Here is a 17,398-nt window from a genome sequence, read left to right as displayed (position 1 = left end):
CATTGTTTACTCTCCCTCATGTTGTTGCAGACCCGTATGCTGTTATTTTTACGGCGGAACACATTTTTCAGGAACTGTTTTGCAGCTATTGGCATGCAAAGACCATTTATAGTGACTTGTGGCTGTCAAGCTCCAAAAAGGACAAAGAAAATCTTCACTAAAAGTCATTTTCACAGATAGCAAGCCATGGGAAAGAAATAGAGAAGTAGAGTGTGCTTCAGAGTGCTGGAAAGAACATTGCTTTCCATCATCGCTGTAACAATCTCTGAGCAACACATTAAAAACTATGTTTTACGGGTTGCTAAACAATTTTTCGCTAATAAGGAAAATACTTTAGGCAGTTTATGAGTTTTAATGCATTTTTCATAATACTGTAAATAAGATGCATTCAAATAATGTCATAGGCCTACATATCACATGGACACCATTTCAATTTAATTTAATTCATTTTCTTTCAATTTAGTTTAAGTTAATTTCAGTTAAGGCTGATTTACACTGCTTTGCCAGACCTACGCTGTAGCCTACGCATAGGTGCACTCCCTTACACCGTAGTTTGACGTGCACTTCTCCAAAAATCTAACAGCATTCAATTCTATGCAAACAGCAAGCGCTGTGATTGGTCTGCTAGAATCCCTCCCTCCGTATGTACTTGAGTTTTGTGTGTGTTTATGTGCACAATATATTTTAATGTTACATTTTCTTATATAAAACAAAACAAAGCAACGAACAAGTGTCTTATCATTTATTAAACTACACAGCATTATACATCACTAGTTGTCCGCGACAAACAAACTTGATCTGCCGTGGTATAATTCCTTGTGGAGATGGAAAGAATGCCATCATCTCCTGTTCTGCTGTTGTCTCCTTTAGTAGTTTTAAATAATTATTTAATTATTTGATATTTATTTGCTGCTGTCACGGCTATAATGCTTCTCTGACGAGCCGCATCTTCTTGGGCTTTTGTCATGGTCTGCGGGTTACACCAGCAACATGCCTGTGGACACTGCTGACTATGGGTTGCATGTGTACTCCATGTCAACACGGACAATGATGCAGAAGTATAAATGAAAACTGAAGTGTAGCCTATGGCGTAAAGGAAGTATAAATCATCCTTTAGTTCCCAAAGCAAGATTTCTTATTTTCCTAATTTATACGTTTTTCTGGTTAAAATTTTATTCAGCTTCAATTCAATTGCCAAAAACTATTTTTAATCATTTTACTTAATAGTAACATTACTGATTAAAGAATTGCTGTGGAAGCAAATTAGCATTAATTCCAAGTTATATCTGTGATGCTCAAATTAATTTGTATGCATTTTCTGTAGTGTTGATGAAAAATAGGGATGACACTCATTTGAAAATTCATTTAGCCTGTTTATGAGGAGACGAGGCTGTATGACCAGGCTGCTTTCCTCATCATTTTCTATGACAACCAATTCCACACCTAATGCACATTCACTTCTCTTCATTTTTCATACAGTAGCTTAACCATGCAGATGAAAACCTTATATGAACATGGTGCCGCCTTATGGCGACATAGTGCTGCTCTGTCTGTCGATATGTTTGTTAGTGTTATGTTTTCGAGTGGATTAGGTTTTTGGGCAGATAAATATGAAAGGCTTGCCCTCCTTCCCATGCGAGAAAATATGTTAAACTTTCAATTAAAGTTGGACTCTTATGCTGAAGATGTTTTCATCGGATCCTCAGACACTGGGGTTGAGCGGGCGCACGCCAATCACAGAGTCCAGAGCAAACCCAGTAAACGGGGCAAAAGAGCTGGTGCTCTGGTCCGGCTTAAACGACGGAGGCATCGATCTCCACTACCGAGCATTCTACTTTCCAACGTTTGCTCACTAGTTAACAAATGTGGTGAGTTTGCCATCCTCATCAATAGCTGATGGGTCATTGCAGACTGCTCCATCTTGTGTCTTACTGAAACCTGGCTTGGCGCTGGCATTCCTGACTCAGCAGTAAACCAGGACGGCTTCACCCTCCATCATGCCGACCACACCGAGGCTTCTCAGAAGGGCAAAGGTGGTGGTGTATGTTTTTACGTGAACGAGAGGTGGTGCATAGACACAATAGTGATCGCACAGGCCTGCTCCCCAGTTCTCGAGATGCTTACTATAAAATGCAGACCGTTTTACCAACCAAGGGATTTTACTTCTATCATACTGGTCGCTGTTTGTATACCTCCTCAAGCTACTGAGTTTGAGGCAGCCCAACAACTTTCTGTTCACATCATGAACATTGAAAATTCTTATCCGGATGCTACGGTGCTGATTCTAGGGGACTTTATCCACGTCAACTTGAAGCGGTCTCTGCCCAGGTTTAAGCAGCAGATTCGGGTACCCACCATGTATGATAAAGTATTGGATCAGTGTTATTGTACTATTGCTAATGCCTTTCATGCAGTAGCTTGGTCTCCCTTGGGGCAGTCAGACCATAATAATGTCCTTTTGATCTCTGTCTATCGTCCGAAATTAAAATCTGTAAAAACAAAAACTATGGTAGTTAAACAATGGTCTTCTCAAGACATCTGTGCACTCAAGGACTGTTTTGATACAGACTGGTCTGTTTTTAAAGAGTCATGTCTTGATCTTAATGAATTTGCTGAGGTGGTTAATGCCTATATTAATTTTGCTGTATATGTATGTTTGCCTATAAAGTCAGTGATGGTGTATAGCAATAATAAGCCATGGTTTAACAGAGAGATAAAACATCTATGGAAAAATAAACATAACGCCTATAAGAGTGTGGATAGAGATTTATATAAGGCGGCTAAATAAGACTCTGAGAGAGCTGCAAATAAGGCCAAGGCTGACTATAGGCACAAGCTGGAAAGCAAACTAGAGGCTAATGACAATAGAGGGGTATGGGAGGGTCTGAAGCAGATTACCATTTATACTAGCATACCCTCAGTGGTCAGTGATGATCCTAAGGTGCCTGATAGTCTCAATGAGTTTTACTGTCGCCTTGATAGAAACTATGTTGATGACATCACAAAATTGTTTAACATCAATACCCCCAGCCCTTCTTTTGTAATAGAGGAGGATGAGATTAGGCTCTTCCTGCGAAAGCAGAACTGCAGGAAAGCTGCAGGTCCTGACCTCGTATCCTCTGCTATTATTAAACACTGTGCAGATGAAATGGCCCCAGTCCTCACAGACTTATTTAATTGGTCTTTGAAGGAATGCACTGTCCCTCAATGTTTTAAGTCCGCTGTCATAATTCCTGTGCCCAAAAAACCCATCATAAGTTTCTTGAATGACTATCAACCTGTAGCACTAACATCTGTTATTATGAAAATCTTTGAGAGAATAGTATGTAAACATCTGTCCAGTGTGGTCAGGCTCGACCCCTTCCAATTTGCCTACAGGGCAAACATGTCTGTTGAGGACGCTGTATCCTTATGTCTCCATTCCATTCTACAGCATCTGGAGGCCCCAGGCAACTATGCAAAGATCCTTTTTATAGATTATAGCTCGGCTTTTAATAAAGTCCTACCCAGCAAACTTTTTCTGAAACTTCAACAAATGGGGGTCCATAATTCCTTATGTCACTGGATCTTGGATTTTCTGGTGCAGAGAACACAAGTGGTCAAAATAGGTAATAACATCTCCAATGTTAAGTACATTAACACTGGAGCCCCCCAGGGGTGTGTATTGTCACCTCTTTTATATTCCTTGTTCACAAATGACTGCACATCACACACTGATTCTGTTAACATGTTTAAATTTGCAGATGATACAACAGTAGTGGGGCTCATTTCTGGGGATGATGATGTTGCCTATAGAAAAGAGGTCCTCTCATTGATTGAATGGTGTTCCCAACTTAGAGTTAAATGTCTCCAAAACATAGACAGAGCTAGTGGTTGATTTCGCCCAGCTCTTGCACATCAATGGGGAAGTGGTGGAGCGGGTGGACAGTTTTAGGTTTTTAGGTACAACGATATCATCCTCTTTAAAATGGGATGACAATAAAACCAACATTACCAAATAAGCCCATCAGAGGATTCGTCAGCTGAAGAAATTTGGGGTAGCCTGTAAGGGTATGTTGCAGTTCTACCGAGCTGCCATTGAGAGTGTCCTTACTTTTTCTATTACTGTCTGGAATGGCAACTCTACCGCAGAGCTGTAATCGGGCCCGAGCCCGAGCCCGATAGGTTTCGCCCCCGAGCCCGGCGAGTATTTTTAAAAGCCCAAACCCGTTTACAGCCCGACATTTTTCAACGCACACATAAAAACCAATAAAAACAAGTCTTTTTTAACAAATTAAATTAAGATAAATTTTAAATTAAGATGGGTATTTTGCAATAACGAAATTAAGATAAAAGCTCCGCCAGATTTGCTTCGCCACTAGCAACTGACATTTAATAAAAGAATAATGACAAGATTAGCTTAAATACTCTGTCCACATTATGCATTTAAGACTCAATTAATATTTAGTTATCATTTGAAAAACCTTTACTCACAGAGATTATGCTAAGCCTACATGCTGTAATCGGGCCCGAGCCCGAGCCCGAGCCCGATAGGTTTCGCCCCCGAGCCCGGCGAGTATTTTTAAAAGCCCAAACCCGTTTACAGCCCGACATTTTTCAACGCACACATAAAAACCAATAAAAACAAGTCTTTTTTAACAAATTAAATTAAGATAAATTTTAAATTAAGATGGGTATTTGGCAATAACGAAATTAAGATAAAAGCTCCGCCAGATTTGCTTCGCCACTAGCAACTGACATTTAATAAAAGAATAATGACAAGATTAGCTTAAATACTCTGTCCACATTATGCATTTAAGACTCAATTAATATTTAGTTATCATTTGAAAAACCTTTACTCACAGAGATTATGCTAAGCCTACATGTTTTTGTGGAGGAAAATGATTGAATCCACTGTAGATATCTTCAGTGCATTCCTGCGCTCACTGATGGTGCGTCATTATTAACTCATTATTCTCATTATAAACATGGTCAAAACTTTTCCACAACTCAGACTTTGCTTTTGTTTTAACCAAAACGTAATCGTAATGTTACCCACCTCAACATATATTGTTATGGTGTGTCTCGGCCAGAACACTGGCATGACAGGACAAAAACAATAAAACCAATTACAAATGAGGCATTTGTTGCATCCAGTGGGAACATAATTACTGATTAGAATGACTTATACTGTCTTTTTACGTGCATATCACGCCATGTAAACATAAAACCATGTCTGCATTTGTGATCAGAGAAATGACAACAACATGTTCTACTCTACACTGCTCAAAACTCGTGTTTGAATCATTAGTGGCAAATCCTTTACATATGTAAACCTACTTACATACCGTGAGTCAGAAGCACCAGACTGTCCTTGCAAAGAGTGCTTGAGTGAGGGACGGCCCGTGGCTTGAGTGTATTTCCTGAGCGACCAGCACGGATCAGCTCTAGGCATGACGAAGTGAATATCGTGCTCTTTTGGAAGGCCAAACAAAGTAGTTTCACTTTCATAATGAAACACACAGGTTTTCCACGGAATAGAACCTGGCGGCAACAGAGAGAATGAAGGGTACGCCTTCTTTCTTTGCGTGAACATTAGGACTGCATTTTGCAAATCTATCCAAAAAGTAATGTAGAGACGTGGGGGCGTGTATAATCAAGTATAGGCTAGTTAGCATTGTCTGGTTACCCCCTGCTGGTAAATGGTGTAATGTGGATGCGACTTCATTAATATCCATTCAGAAATCAGTGCTGTTTTTGCAAGGAACATATATTGTATATTGCTGTTACAGTTTTTTTTTTATAATTATTTTAGAGGGCATGACCAGTACTGCATTATGCTCTCTGCTGCCACCTCTGTCTGTCCCATTTGTTGGTTAACTAGTCACAGGTTGCTGTCCCAGAGTACTGCAGATATCTGAGTCAGCAGCTGCTGCAGTCATTCCAGGAGAGAATTATACAGCCTTTAACTAACATACATAATCTCTCACAGTCTTAAACGCTCCATATGGTGATCATTAATGCTGTTTCCTGCAGGGATGATCCTGATGTCTTGATTCGGGGGTGTAATAAACCATATGTGCACATCAGTTAGTACTCCCATGCTCTTTCTCACATGCTGTTTGTCCCATTGACAGTTCAGTAAAATTATGACTAGCATCAGGATGCTTTTCTCTTCCACAACTGTACATACAACTCTCTCTCTCTGTCTCTCGCTCTCTTTCCATTAGCATTTGGCTGTGCCGCAGTAGGGCTGTTCTCTTTGCTGATGTTGCATTTCTCTCCACATTCTTATCCTAATTTCAGCGCTGTGCTGCATTTTCCCTTGAAAACTTTATGGAAAACTTTTAAGGTCATTTTTGTATTAGAGTTAAGCCTGATAAAAAAAAAATATTGCTGCTCTGTTTAATTATAGACACACATATTCTATAAATTGGATTAGTTACAGTTTTTCTCAGTTGTTTTCACACTAAAATCCATGATTATTCTTTGGCAAAATTATGTATATTCAATAATACAGAAATCTCTGGCATTCTGTTTCTATTTTAATAAATTTTATTTTTATATGAATTATTATTATTTTACTATATTGGAACTGTTTGGACAAAGCACAAAACTTATGATCTTATGAACCATCAGTTTCACTTTTACAAACAACAACTCATTTCTCAAACATATAAACACAAGTTGCACCCCCCCCCCCCAAAAAAAATCTAAATACAACTGAATCATTTTACAACCATTTTGTGCTCATGAAACCATCACGATGTCATCTCAACCTCAGTTAACAGACAATTCTCATTATGTGAACATTAGTATGCAAACTACTTCACACAGAAACCAGAATGGGGGTTGCAAAAACAGCTACAGAGTTCTGGTCTCTAGATGCAAACAATACAGAAAGCGCTCACATTAGTGGAAGCATATTAAATGAAGTCTCTCCATTTACTTTTGAGTGCCAACATGCCTTCTTCTTGAATGTAAATTTGGCTCTTTATAGGTGTATGACAAGGTTTGGTTTCGGTGTAAAATTTAGGGTGATTTCTTCCTATATTTATTATTATTTATTATCACATGTTGTCTTTGGATGCTGTTGTCTACATCTGGCTTCTAGCTTAACCAGCAAGAGTTCTTCGCTCAACACAAAGTTGTAAGCTGTTTTTTCAACAGGGAGTTTGATTAAATGTGTTTAAGCAATTGAGAAAAAATATATACTACTGTATAGGTTTGAGGTGGAGCTATAATAGAGAAGTTTGTGGGGAAGTTCAAAAGTTTGGGTCAGTTATGGGAACACATTCATATTTAATGTTCAGTCCCTGTAGGGGAAGAGAACAAATGTCGGAGTGTGAGGTTTAGAGGTGGAATTTAAGTAAACCTTAAAATAGCTGGAGCTCAGAAAAAAAAAAAGTGCGTGTCTCTTGAGATTCTGCACTCTGGCAGAGAGAGAACATTCCTAATTCAGACTAGTGACTCACAGCCACTGCTCTGCCTTTCCTGATTTGTTTGTTATTAATTGTTTTACAGTTTTTCTCATTTGCTAAGACATGCTTAATGGAACTGGGGTCCACTTGATCTTCATCATCACATTCTTAGCACAGCAAAAGTCTTCCCTTGCAAATGCCTTAACACTTTTTCATTTGTTTCACATATTTTTCAAACACTTTGTCAAAACAGTCACTAAAGTTCTCATCTACAAAACTCACAGTGATTCCACTGCAAGGAAAAACGTCCAGTTTGAAGTTCTGAGTATTTCAACTCTTCATTTTGTTTTTTTGGATATTAAGACCCATAAGTTTCCCTTGTTTTTGTCTTGTTTTTGAACTATATTCAACACTTCTGAGTTTGCACAGTTTCATATTGATAGCTGTGTTTTGTATTTTGTTGTCCATTGTGTAATGAATGATTGAAATAATAAATTAATTTGACCACATGCTGTGGTGTTTGGTGGAACTATTTGCTTATGTTGCATGTTTTTTTTATGTGTTGGTGCATTTTGCCATCGAGCTTCAGTTTCAGCCTGTGTGTTAACGTTGAAAATGTGATGTCTGAGTGGACAAGTCTGTTTAAGCAATTGAGAAAATTGTAATAAGGGATGCGGGAGACTTGGAAACAGAGTTGAAACTAATTTCAGACTCTCTTTTTTTGTCTGTCCCTCTCAGATGGCAAGGTGTATGCGCTGGGTGGGATGGGGACTGACACGACCCCTCAGGCCTCAGTGAGGCTGTATGAGCCAACAAAGGACCAGTGGCTGCCCCTCACCTCCATGCCCACCCCACGCTACGGAGCCTTCTCCTTCCTGTCCGGTAACAAGATCTATGTTCTAGGTAAGCCCTCATAAAATCGTCTCATAAATCTGAATAACTAAGTTGTTTGTCAGAGATGCACTCTTGGTTCCCCTAGGAAAAATAAGAGATGACAAAATAATAAAAATGGCAGACAAGCGGGAGAGTCTAATGGTAAAACTTTTAGTGTGAAAGGTGTAAAACCTAACAGTTTATTTCTAATTTCTAATCTAATCTTGACAGCCATTTAACCTTAATTTCAGCATTTTCATCAACAGGGAAAATATTATATAGTTTTCTAGTTACATGGTGGTGCTTAAAAGGTTCTTCGCAGTGATGCCATAGAAGAACCAATTTTTGGCTCCACAGAGAACTGTTCAGTCAAAAGATCTTTAAAGAACCATCTCTTTCTTACCTTTTTATAATCTGAAGAACCTTCTTTTGCAACAAATAACCTTACGTGAAACAGAAACGTTCTTCAGATGTTAAAGGTTCATGAAACCATTTAGATTAAAGTTTCTTTGTCATCGGGAAGAACCTTTTAAGAGTGTAGATTATGACAAAATTTGTAATTTTGAGCAAATAAACTGAATAATTAGATACATTTTACAGCATTGTTACAGCATTTCAGAAAAACACTTTCTTCCTACACTTCCGCAGATTTTTCAGTGTCACATGATCCTTCAGAAATCATTCTGATATGCTTATTTGCTACTCAAAAAAGCATTTCTTACTTTTAGCAATGTTGAAAACAGTAAAGCTGCTTAATATATTGAACTCTTTTCACATAAAAAAATCTTACTGTCCCCAATCTTTGGAACAGTAGAGTATGTCTATGCATATCATCAACATTTATTGTTTTAAAGGAGTGGAAATGTGGGTCTTCTCTCTAGAGGTGCTTAGCAGACGGAGTACTAGACTAGCCAGTAATTATAATGTAACTTATTTTCTGTGTCAGACTGTGTCACAGTATTCTCCAGGAGCAGCAGATGTGGTAACAACACCTGGTAATTGTTCATGCCGTGCCAGGGCTGATAAGAACCATTGAGTGGAGTCATTTCTCAGTGGGGGGAGTGAAATCTGCACTGCAATATGCTGCCGGGATCTGACGGTTTACAGCAGAGCTGATCAGTTCTTACCTCAGAGTCGGAAATCACAAAGGAGCATTAAATGGAAATCTACACTGCAGGTTCCCATGATGCACTCTCTCCCATGATAAAGTCTGTCCTGTAAAAGAGAAACAGCAAGTTACTGCCTGTTTTGGGCTGAGTGAAAGAGACGCTTGACCATATGTGGCTATTAGCTACTCTGTGTTAGTATTTGAGTGTATGTTTTTATGACATATCAGGACATAACTCTGTATAATGTCATGGGTATGACACAGGTATTGCAAGGAGAGGGTGACTTATGTGGACATAACCCATGTCCCTATTTTTCAAAACGCTTATAAATCATACAGAATTAGTTTTTTTGAGAAAGTAAAAATGCAAAAAGTTTCCTGTGATGGTTAGGGTTAGATGTAGGGTTGGTGAAGGGCCATAGAATATACAGTTTTTACAATATAAAAAACATTACGCCTATGGTATGTCCCCACTTTTCACGAAAACAAACGTGTGTGTGTGTGTGTGTGTGTGTGTGTGTGTGTGTGTGTGTGTGTGTGTGTGTGTTTGTGTGTGAGAGAGAGAGAGAGAAAGAGAGAAAGAGAGAGAGAGAGAGAGAGAGAGAGAGAGAGAGAGAGAGAGAATGTAGATTTTATGTATAAGAAAACAAACTATTCAGACAAAACATTGTACTTCGAAGTTAAAGTTGAATATGATAGATAAATGGGTCAATGAAAAATAAGAGTGTTTACAAAAAAGAAAAGAAAAAATCATTTATCCTTATATTCATGTTGGTTTCATAAAAAGTGAAACCAACTTGTATTCCATTTGAAAAATTTGTATACCATTTTCAAGACAAGTCTACATGTAAACATTTACACCTTATATACATGGAATGTACACATAATCAAAATTTTATAGTTATTTTCAAGGTAAAATGTATTTCTATTACAAATAACATGAATTAATAATTCATAAATATTATTAAAAATGTTGGGTTTTACATTTGACAACTTTTCATAAAAAGGTAAAGCTGTTGGATATTTTGAGAGACTTACTGTATGTCAAGTTCACACTGCACGATTTTAGCCCTGATTTTCACTTTCCGAAAGGACAAAGGGCCACAATTGGATGCAAATCAATGCTCATTTATGTGAGTGACAGTCACGCAGTGTGCATGATCAAAGACATGATCTGAGAGAATCGCCGATGCGTTGCTGACATACATGTAAAAACAATGTGCCATTATCTGTACATTATTGCATTAGAATATACAGCAGAGATATATGAAGAAATATATATCTAAAATATATAATTAAACATAAAATGGTGTTCCTGTTTATAGTTAAACATAAAATAGTGTTCCTGTGGCTCAGTGGTTTGTGTTAGCAGCGCAAAAGGTTGTGGGTTTTATTTCCAGGGAACATATGTTAGGTAAAAAATGTTAGCCTGAATGCACTGTAAGTCGCTTTGGATAAAAGTGTCTGCCAAATCCATAAATGTAAAAGGGGACTAGGACTTTTCCTCTAAATAATATTCTTCTATAAAAGATTTATTGCATTTTTCTTTTTATCACTTTGAGTGCTTTTATAGGCTATAAGAAATAAACTCATTATAAAATTCACAAAACGCTGGTTTCACGTTCAAGTACTTTGATCAGTGTACAGTATATCAGATCTTCCCTGCACAGCTATGTTGTTAACAAGGAAGTCATCTTTGTACATTAGTGTGTGTTCAGGGAGGACTTATAGACCACAATATCAGCGTGATCTAGTGTAATTTCCTCATCACGTCTCGTGTGCGTTTGGCTGTAGTTTGCGGACCAGACAGAGTTGTCGGTAATTCTTCCTACTGTAAAATCATGCAGTGTGTTACATCCTGTCGCTGATCCATCATGCAAAATGTAGTCATGCAGTCTGAAAACAACTGTGATCTGATGACTTTGAAAATCATTCAGTTTAAACTCGGCTTACTGACCTTGACACAAGGTCATGATTTGTTTTCAACATGTTAGTCACGCCGTTAGTTGTATGGTTTATTGTTATTTATATAATTAATAGATTCAGATTAATTCTAGACATGCCAAATATTTTTTATAAGATAAGGGTTAATAATCATTCAAGAACATTTCTTATTTAAATAGTTAGGTCAATGTGTTAATGCATTAACAGATGCGAAGCAATTTAAGATGCATTGCATAAAAACCTCTGCCAAATGTGTAAATGTAAATGTCTGAGTTTGAGGAGCATTTGGAATTGGTTGAACTGTGTTTGTGTGAGTTTGATAGTTTGTGCCCATGGGTTTGATGAGCATGTGGGGTTGCCAGTATGGGGTCTTGTTTTGCCAGATTTGTCCTCTTTCCAGTCTCTCTGCACTGTGAGACATTCTGTTCAGGTCAGACACGAAGATCAGCTGCCCTCTCACTCTTTGAGAAGTCATTAAAACTCTGCCTCCCTACACACACACAAACACACACACTAATGAGGCCAGAAGATTTTTTTTGTATAAGGTGTAGGCTGAACATGGCAAGAGTGATGGGTAACATCACCTTCGCATGTCAACGTATGATTGATCAGCCTGGAAAAGCAGATGTGCCCTCATTACTGTGACACACCTGGACTCACAGTCCCTCACAGCAAGTACAACTTCTGTGTTTCAACTTATTATCTAGTCTTGTTTGGTTTCATTTTACAGCTCAGACTTATTGTGTATAGAAATGCGGTGAATCCAGTAAAGATGTTCTGATCTGTTTAAGATTGCTTGAACGTAGATTAAGGGCAATTTGTTAACATGCATCTCCACCAATAATTTGCCTCTGGGGAAAAAACAAAACAAAACAAAAAATTCATAAATAACTTTTTACAACCAAATGGTGCAAACTAAAATGAAGAGTTTGTTCATTTCAACTATTTATGTTTTTCCAGCTAACTCTAAACTCTTATTTTGTTTCTTCTTTCTGCACAGTTCAGTTTGATTGGAGTTTGATAAATTCAACCTCTCAAAACTTTAACAATTTATGAAATGATTAGAAATTGAGATGTGATGTGTGAAGTAAGTGGAATGGGGGGTAATACAGATTTTCCTTCTGGACTCATGATTCTTCTCCTCCGCTGTGACACAGTTTTGTCTTGATGGTTAGATTTATACTCATTGATTTGACATCACAGGGAATAATTCATTCAGAGTCTCTCTGAATGCAACCCTTGCTTTTGCTTATATCCCTCCTTGCTGTCTTCATCACCATTCATTCTTTCTATCTCTGTTTTTTACTCTCTCTCCCTCACTTGTGCTCAAAGGGCTACTCGCCTTTGTGTTGCTTGTCATGCTTTAGATGCAGTTTGACACTTAAAAAAGTTTTGCATTGAAGATCTTTTGCCTGGTGACAGCAGTATAGTCAAGAAATTTAATTCTGTTATTTGTCTGGCTGCTGGACCACAAATAGAGCGGCAGTAAAATCACATTAAGGCCATGTATGAGGAATGGGCCTGTATCACAGAAAGCTCATTTATTTTGGATTTACTTTGGGATGCGCCCCGCGAGGTCTATCATGAGCGCAGACACTCGATCACACGTCACCTAGATGCACCATGCTGTCTCCCCAAAATAAGATGCCTACCGTGCACGCTAATATTGTTACCGCTTGTGCGGGCAGGAGAGCGACGTGACCCCATTCGAATGTGAAATAAAAAACATTCTCAGAAAAAAATTTAAGCAACAGTGTTTTCATCATTGATAATAATAAGAAATGCATCTGGGATAAAAAAGAAAAAAGCATATTAGATTAATCCTACGTATTTTACGAAGTGGCTAATTCGTACAAATATCTACGACCTATTTTGGACAATTTCGAACAATTTCTGTGATGGTTAAGTGTAGGTGTGGGGTTAGGTGTGGTCCTTTGTACGAATTCCTTCAATAATACCATGTCATAAAATATGTACGATTTTTCACAAATTGTGTGAATTCATACAAATAAGCCACCTTGTCAAATATTTCTGCATTGCTGTGAGATTGGGTTGGAAAATTCATTAAAAGTCTAATGTTCTATACTGCAAAAAAAAAAAAAAAAACGGTATTATTAGATGAACTTCAATAAAAAGTTAGAATTAACCTAATGAATTCAGACTTCTTTAGCATGTGTTAAGTATAATTCAAATGTAATGTGCGCACATATGCCTCTGTACATTTTTATTTTTTATGTATTTAAAAAAATAATTTTTGCCAGTGCATAATGCATCACAATAGTATACAGTATGTGTTGTTATAGGCCGGGCATAAAATTCGTCACTCGGTTTTTTGCATTATGTACTGTAACAGGTTTCTCTCGACAACAGCTGAAGTCCCCTGCTGTAACATATCCAAGCTCTCCTTGTTTCTTTGTTTTTGAATTCAGATTTACTGACAGTCAGCGTGTGTTATTTTGCATATGATGTGTGTGTTAGTTTGCCATGTGTGCTTGATGCTGGCTGCAGTGGCCATCTGTCTTAAAATCTGTCTGTGGATGGGTTTGGCCCAATACCAGCCGCACTTCACTCAGCTCAATATCTCACCCATACACGTCTCTGTTGAATCCACTCGTGTATTTGCCCTGTTCCCCTCAGCTAATTTCTCACAATTTCGACCATGGAGGCCTTAATGATTAAAGTCGAAAGGCTGAAAGACTTGAAAGAAGTTAATTAGAGATGTCCAGCAAAGGTCAAGAGAACAAGTCCTCTTAAATAGACTGCTGTAACCTCGCTTCTTATAGAGACATGCCGCCCCATCCTCAAGACTTTTCCTCTATCTGGTTCTCTCACACTGTTTTGACTGGATTTCCATTGTCTGGCCTGCTTTCTCCATCTCTTCGCTCCTCCGCATTGTTCCCCAGACAGGTTCTTTCTCTCCTCCCTTTGTTTTCTCTTGTGTGTGTGTTTTCCCTGGCTCTCTGTTCTGTCCCAGAGGGCTCTCAGTAATGCCAAAGCTGGGAGGAGATCAGTCGCGTTGTGAATGCATAGTGAAGGAAAGAGAAAGTGCAAGAGGAAAAAATGAAGGCATACCTGGAAACGTGACAGTGTTTGATTCTTTCCAAGCTCTCACATACATAAACCCTAGTTGTAAACTTCACATTGTTTTCCAAAGAGGTTTATGTTCCTGTGCGGTATTATTTGTTGTTTCGATCAGTCAATCAAAAAACTGATTTTGTTTCAGCACCCAGAATAAACAATGGATATATACAGCACAGTGGCAACCGAAAAGAGAACCACAACTGTTGTGCAAAAGTTATAGAAATGTTCTTAAAGTCACTGAAATCAACAGTATTGATGATTTTGGTTTCTAAAAGTTTAAACTATTTTAACGGTTACTTATTTTCAACCAATAAATTTGTTTTTAAATGCAGTGTGGTTTGTATTTATCTTTTGGTCCTTGTTTAGTTTCGTTCATGGTTTTCAAGGATGAGGACATGTCCGCTCCATGTTGGCATGTACCTAATTCGGCTGCTTTTACTTAGTGACAGATGTCACTATTGTCGAGTTCAATTGACCCTTTGCAGGGAGTTTGATTGACAGGTGATCTGACTGGTGATAACGCAGAATCTGCCATTTTTATCTGACAAACAAACCAGATAGAAGAGTAGATTAACTTTGGTGGCCTTTAAATGGTGTGTTTTGACGTCTTTCCGCAATTGTCACAAAATACCTTCTAATGTTCATTCATGTTTATTTCATGCTTTAAGTAAATATGAAAAGATGTTTGGTTCATGTGCCACTTGAACTTAGGTGCTAGTGATCTGTCATGACACATTAAAGAGCCACAAAGTGGTATTTATTAATAAAAAATATATATTTTTAGTAGTGGATTTGAAAATTGAGACTTATTATCGCGTCTGTTGGCACACAGGCAGTTTTCTCTATGCTCTGCAATTTATTTTTCACTGCTTATTAGACTTAGCAATCGTAACCAAGGGGGGTGAAGGGTCAATAATTGGACATTTGACCTTTGTGGCGTCACAACAAAAACATAAGAAACAAGTTCTCCTCTGTGTTAAGTTATTTATACAAGTTATTTCCATACAGGTTTGGAATGACATGCGGGTGAGTAAATGATCACAGAAATTTGTAGTTTTGGATGAATTATCCCTTTAAATGCATGATTATATGGTGTATGGCGATATCTCTTTAGGGTCCAAGCAGTTGAGAACCACTGGTTTTAGACCTTAGTCAGGGTAAGGCTTAAATGACAATGTCAAATAAACGGTTATTATTATTATTATGAAATGAAGTGGAAAGGTCAGTGCATCCATTGCATCATATGTTAAGATCCTACAAAATGTCATTTTTTTATTGAAAATTTCCTGATTGTTTTGTCCACTGTGACTTTATTTCAAGATTGTTTCATCAGCTTAATGATTTCTCCCCAGATACACAACACCGTGACATGAACTTCCATCCATCACAGCCTCATTTTCATTCTCATCACATGAAATATGCTGTCTGCTGTGACTAATGGATATTACTGTAGCTACACACTCACAGAAGCTCAACCAACTGAATCATTGTTACCAATGAGAAGCACTTATTGTGTCATCTTTCTGCAGTTATGCAATCTCAATAATAATAAGCTCCACAGACATATTCTGCATTCAAAATCAATACAAAAGAGACCACATGCTCATACATGACCTTAAGACATGAGAAATTTAATTAAATCATTTGAGATATAAATGAGATAATAGATCTAGTTATTAGAAATTAGTTATTTTCACAAATTACTAGTTTTGCAATGATGGGTAACACGTTGAATTTAAACATGAAATTTTGTGACAGGCTGAAATAGTAGTGTATGTGTATATATATATATATATATATATATATATATATAATTTCTGTATTTATTTTTACAGTGGTCCTTGTGTTAAAGAAAGTAACGCTTTCTTTGGATAAAAACATCTGCCAAATGCATTAATGTAATGAAATAAAAAGTTTAGTCGACAACAGTGATGCATCTTGTTAAATGTGGTTTTCTATATCATCATTACTTGTGTGTGTTTGTGTTACTGTCTCCATAAGATGAATCATCTGTGTAGTAAGCAGAAGCGTCATGCACGTTCAAACCTTCATCTCATTTGTTAGCATCTGCTAAATTAATAAATGTAAATGAGTTTGTACCTTCAAGCCTGTGTATGGCTGTAGGTGTGCTGTTAGAGGCATATTTGTGTGTGTGTGTGTGTGTGTGTGTGTGTGTGTCAGAGACCCAATAATGGAATAGGCTGTCAGCTTGTCTGAGGAGACCAAAGCGTTGTCAGTGAGCCGTAACACGTGGTAATCGCACACACACTGACTCCCAGCAGGGATAGACGTGACACACTGACTGAGTCCTATCAGAGAGATACCACACACACACGTATACGTCATCTTAATCCTCCAACCCTCTTCTTATTTCCCCTTCGACAGGTGGGCGTCAGGGCAAGCTGCCAGTGACTGCATTTGAGGCCTTCGACCTTGAGATGAAGAGCTGGACGCGGTACCCATGCATCCCCAGCCGCAGAGCGTTCTCCTCATGCGCTGCCAGCGACAGGGCCTTTTTCAGCCTGGGGGGTCTTCAGCAGCCTGGACCCCACAACTTTTACTCCAGACCTCACTTCGTCTCCACTGTAGAGGAATTTGATTGTGAGCAGGGTGAGCACTTCATCTCTTTTGCTGAATCTTTATCGATAAATCAATACACAAAAGGAATGTGATCCTTAGTATGTCAGCCCAAAGACATTTTTCATTGTACATTGCTGGAGTAATAAAAATAACCAAATGGTACTGTAAAAAGGATATTTTTAAGAAAAACTAGCATGTGAACACAGACAATTATTTTTTTCTGCTAAACTGCTGTTTCTGTCACTTTTTCTATTGACAAGAGGTGCATTTATTCAGTCACAGAACACCACATTAAACTGGAGACATTCAGACACGCTCCTACTTCACAAATGAGCACAGAAACAGTATTGTGCTCGCAGCGCATGCTCTTCAGTTGCATGCACAAAGGCGCCAGCATGCACTGTATCCTGTA

The 17,398-nt window shown here is 38.1% G+C and overlaps 1 protein-coding gene across 2 annotated transcripts in view; it reads left to right on the top strand.

Moving 5' to 3' along the window:
* LOC128012056 (kelch domain-containing protein 8B-like) overlaps positions 1-17,398 on the top strand; it is a 112,260-nt gene that overhangs the window by 62,804 nt on the left and 32,058 nt on the right. For both annotated transcript variants that reach the window (XM_052594975.1, XM_052594974.1), the window contains 2 exons: positions 8,139-8,303; positions 16,792-17,016. In XM_052594975.1, coding sequence (XP_052450935.1) covers positions 8,139-8,303; positions 16,792-17,016 — 390 coding nt within the window. The remainder of the gene's footprint in view (positions 1-8,138; positions 8,304-16,791; positions 17,017-17,398) is intronic.

This window comes from Carassius gibelio, chromosome B23 (assembly GCF_023724105.1).
Source record: "Carassius gibelio isolate Cgi1373 ecotype wild population from Czech Republic chromosome B23, carGib1.2-hapl.c, whole genome shotgun sequence".
In the NCBI taxonomy this organism is placed as follows: domain Eukaryota; kingdom Metazoa; phylum Chordata; class Actinopteri; order Cypriniformes; family Cyprinidae; genus Carassius; species Carassius gibelio.
This window is presented reverse-complemented; position numbering and strand designations above follow the sequence as displayed.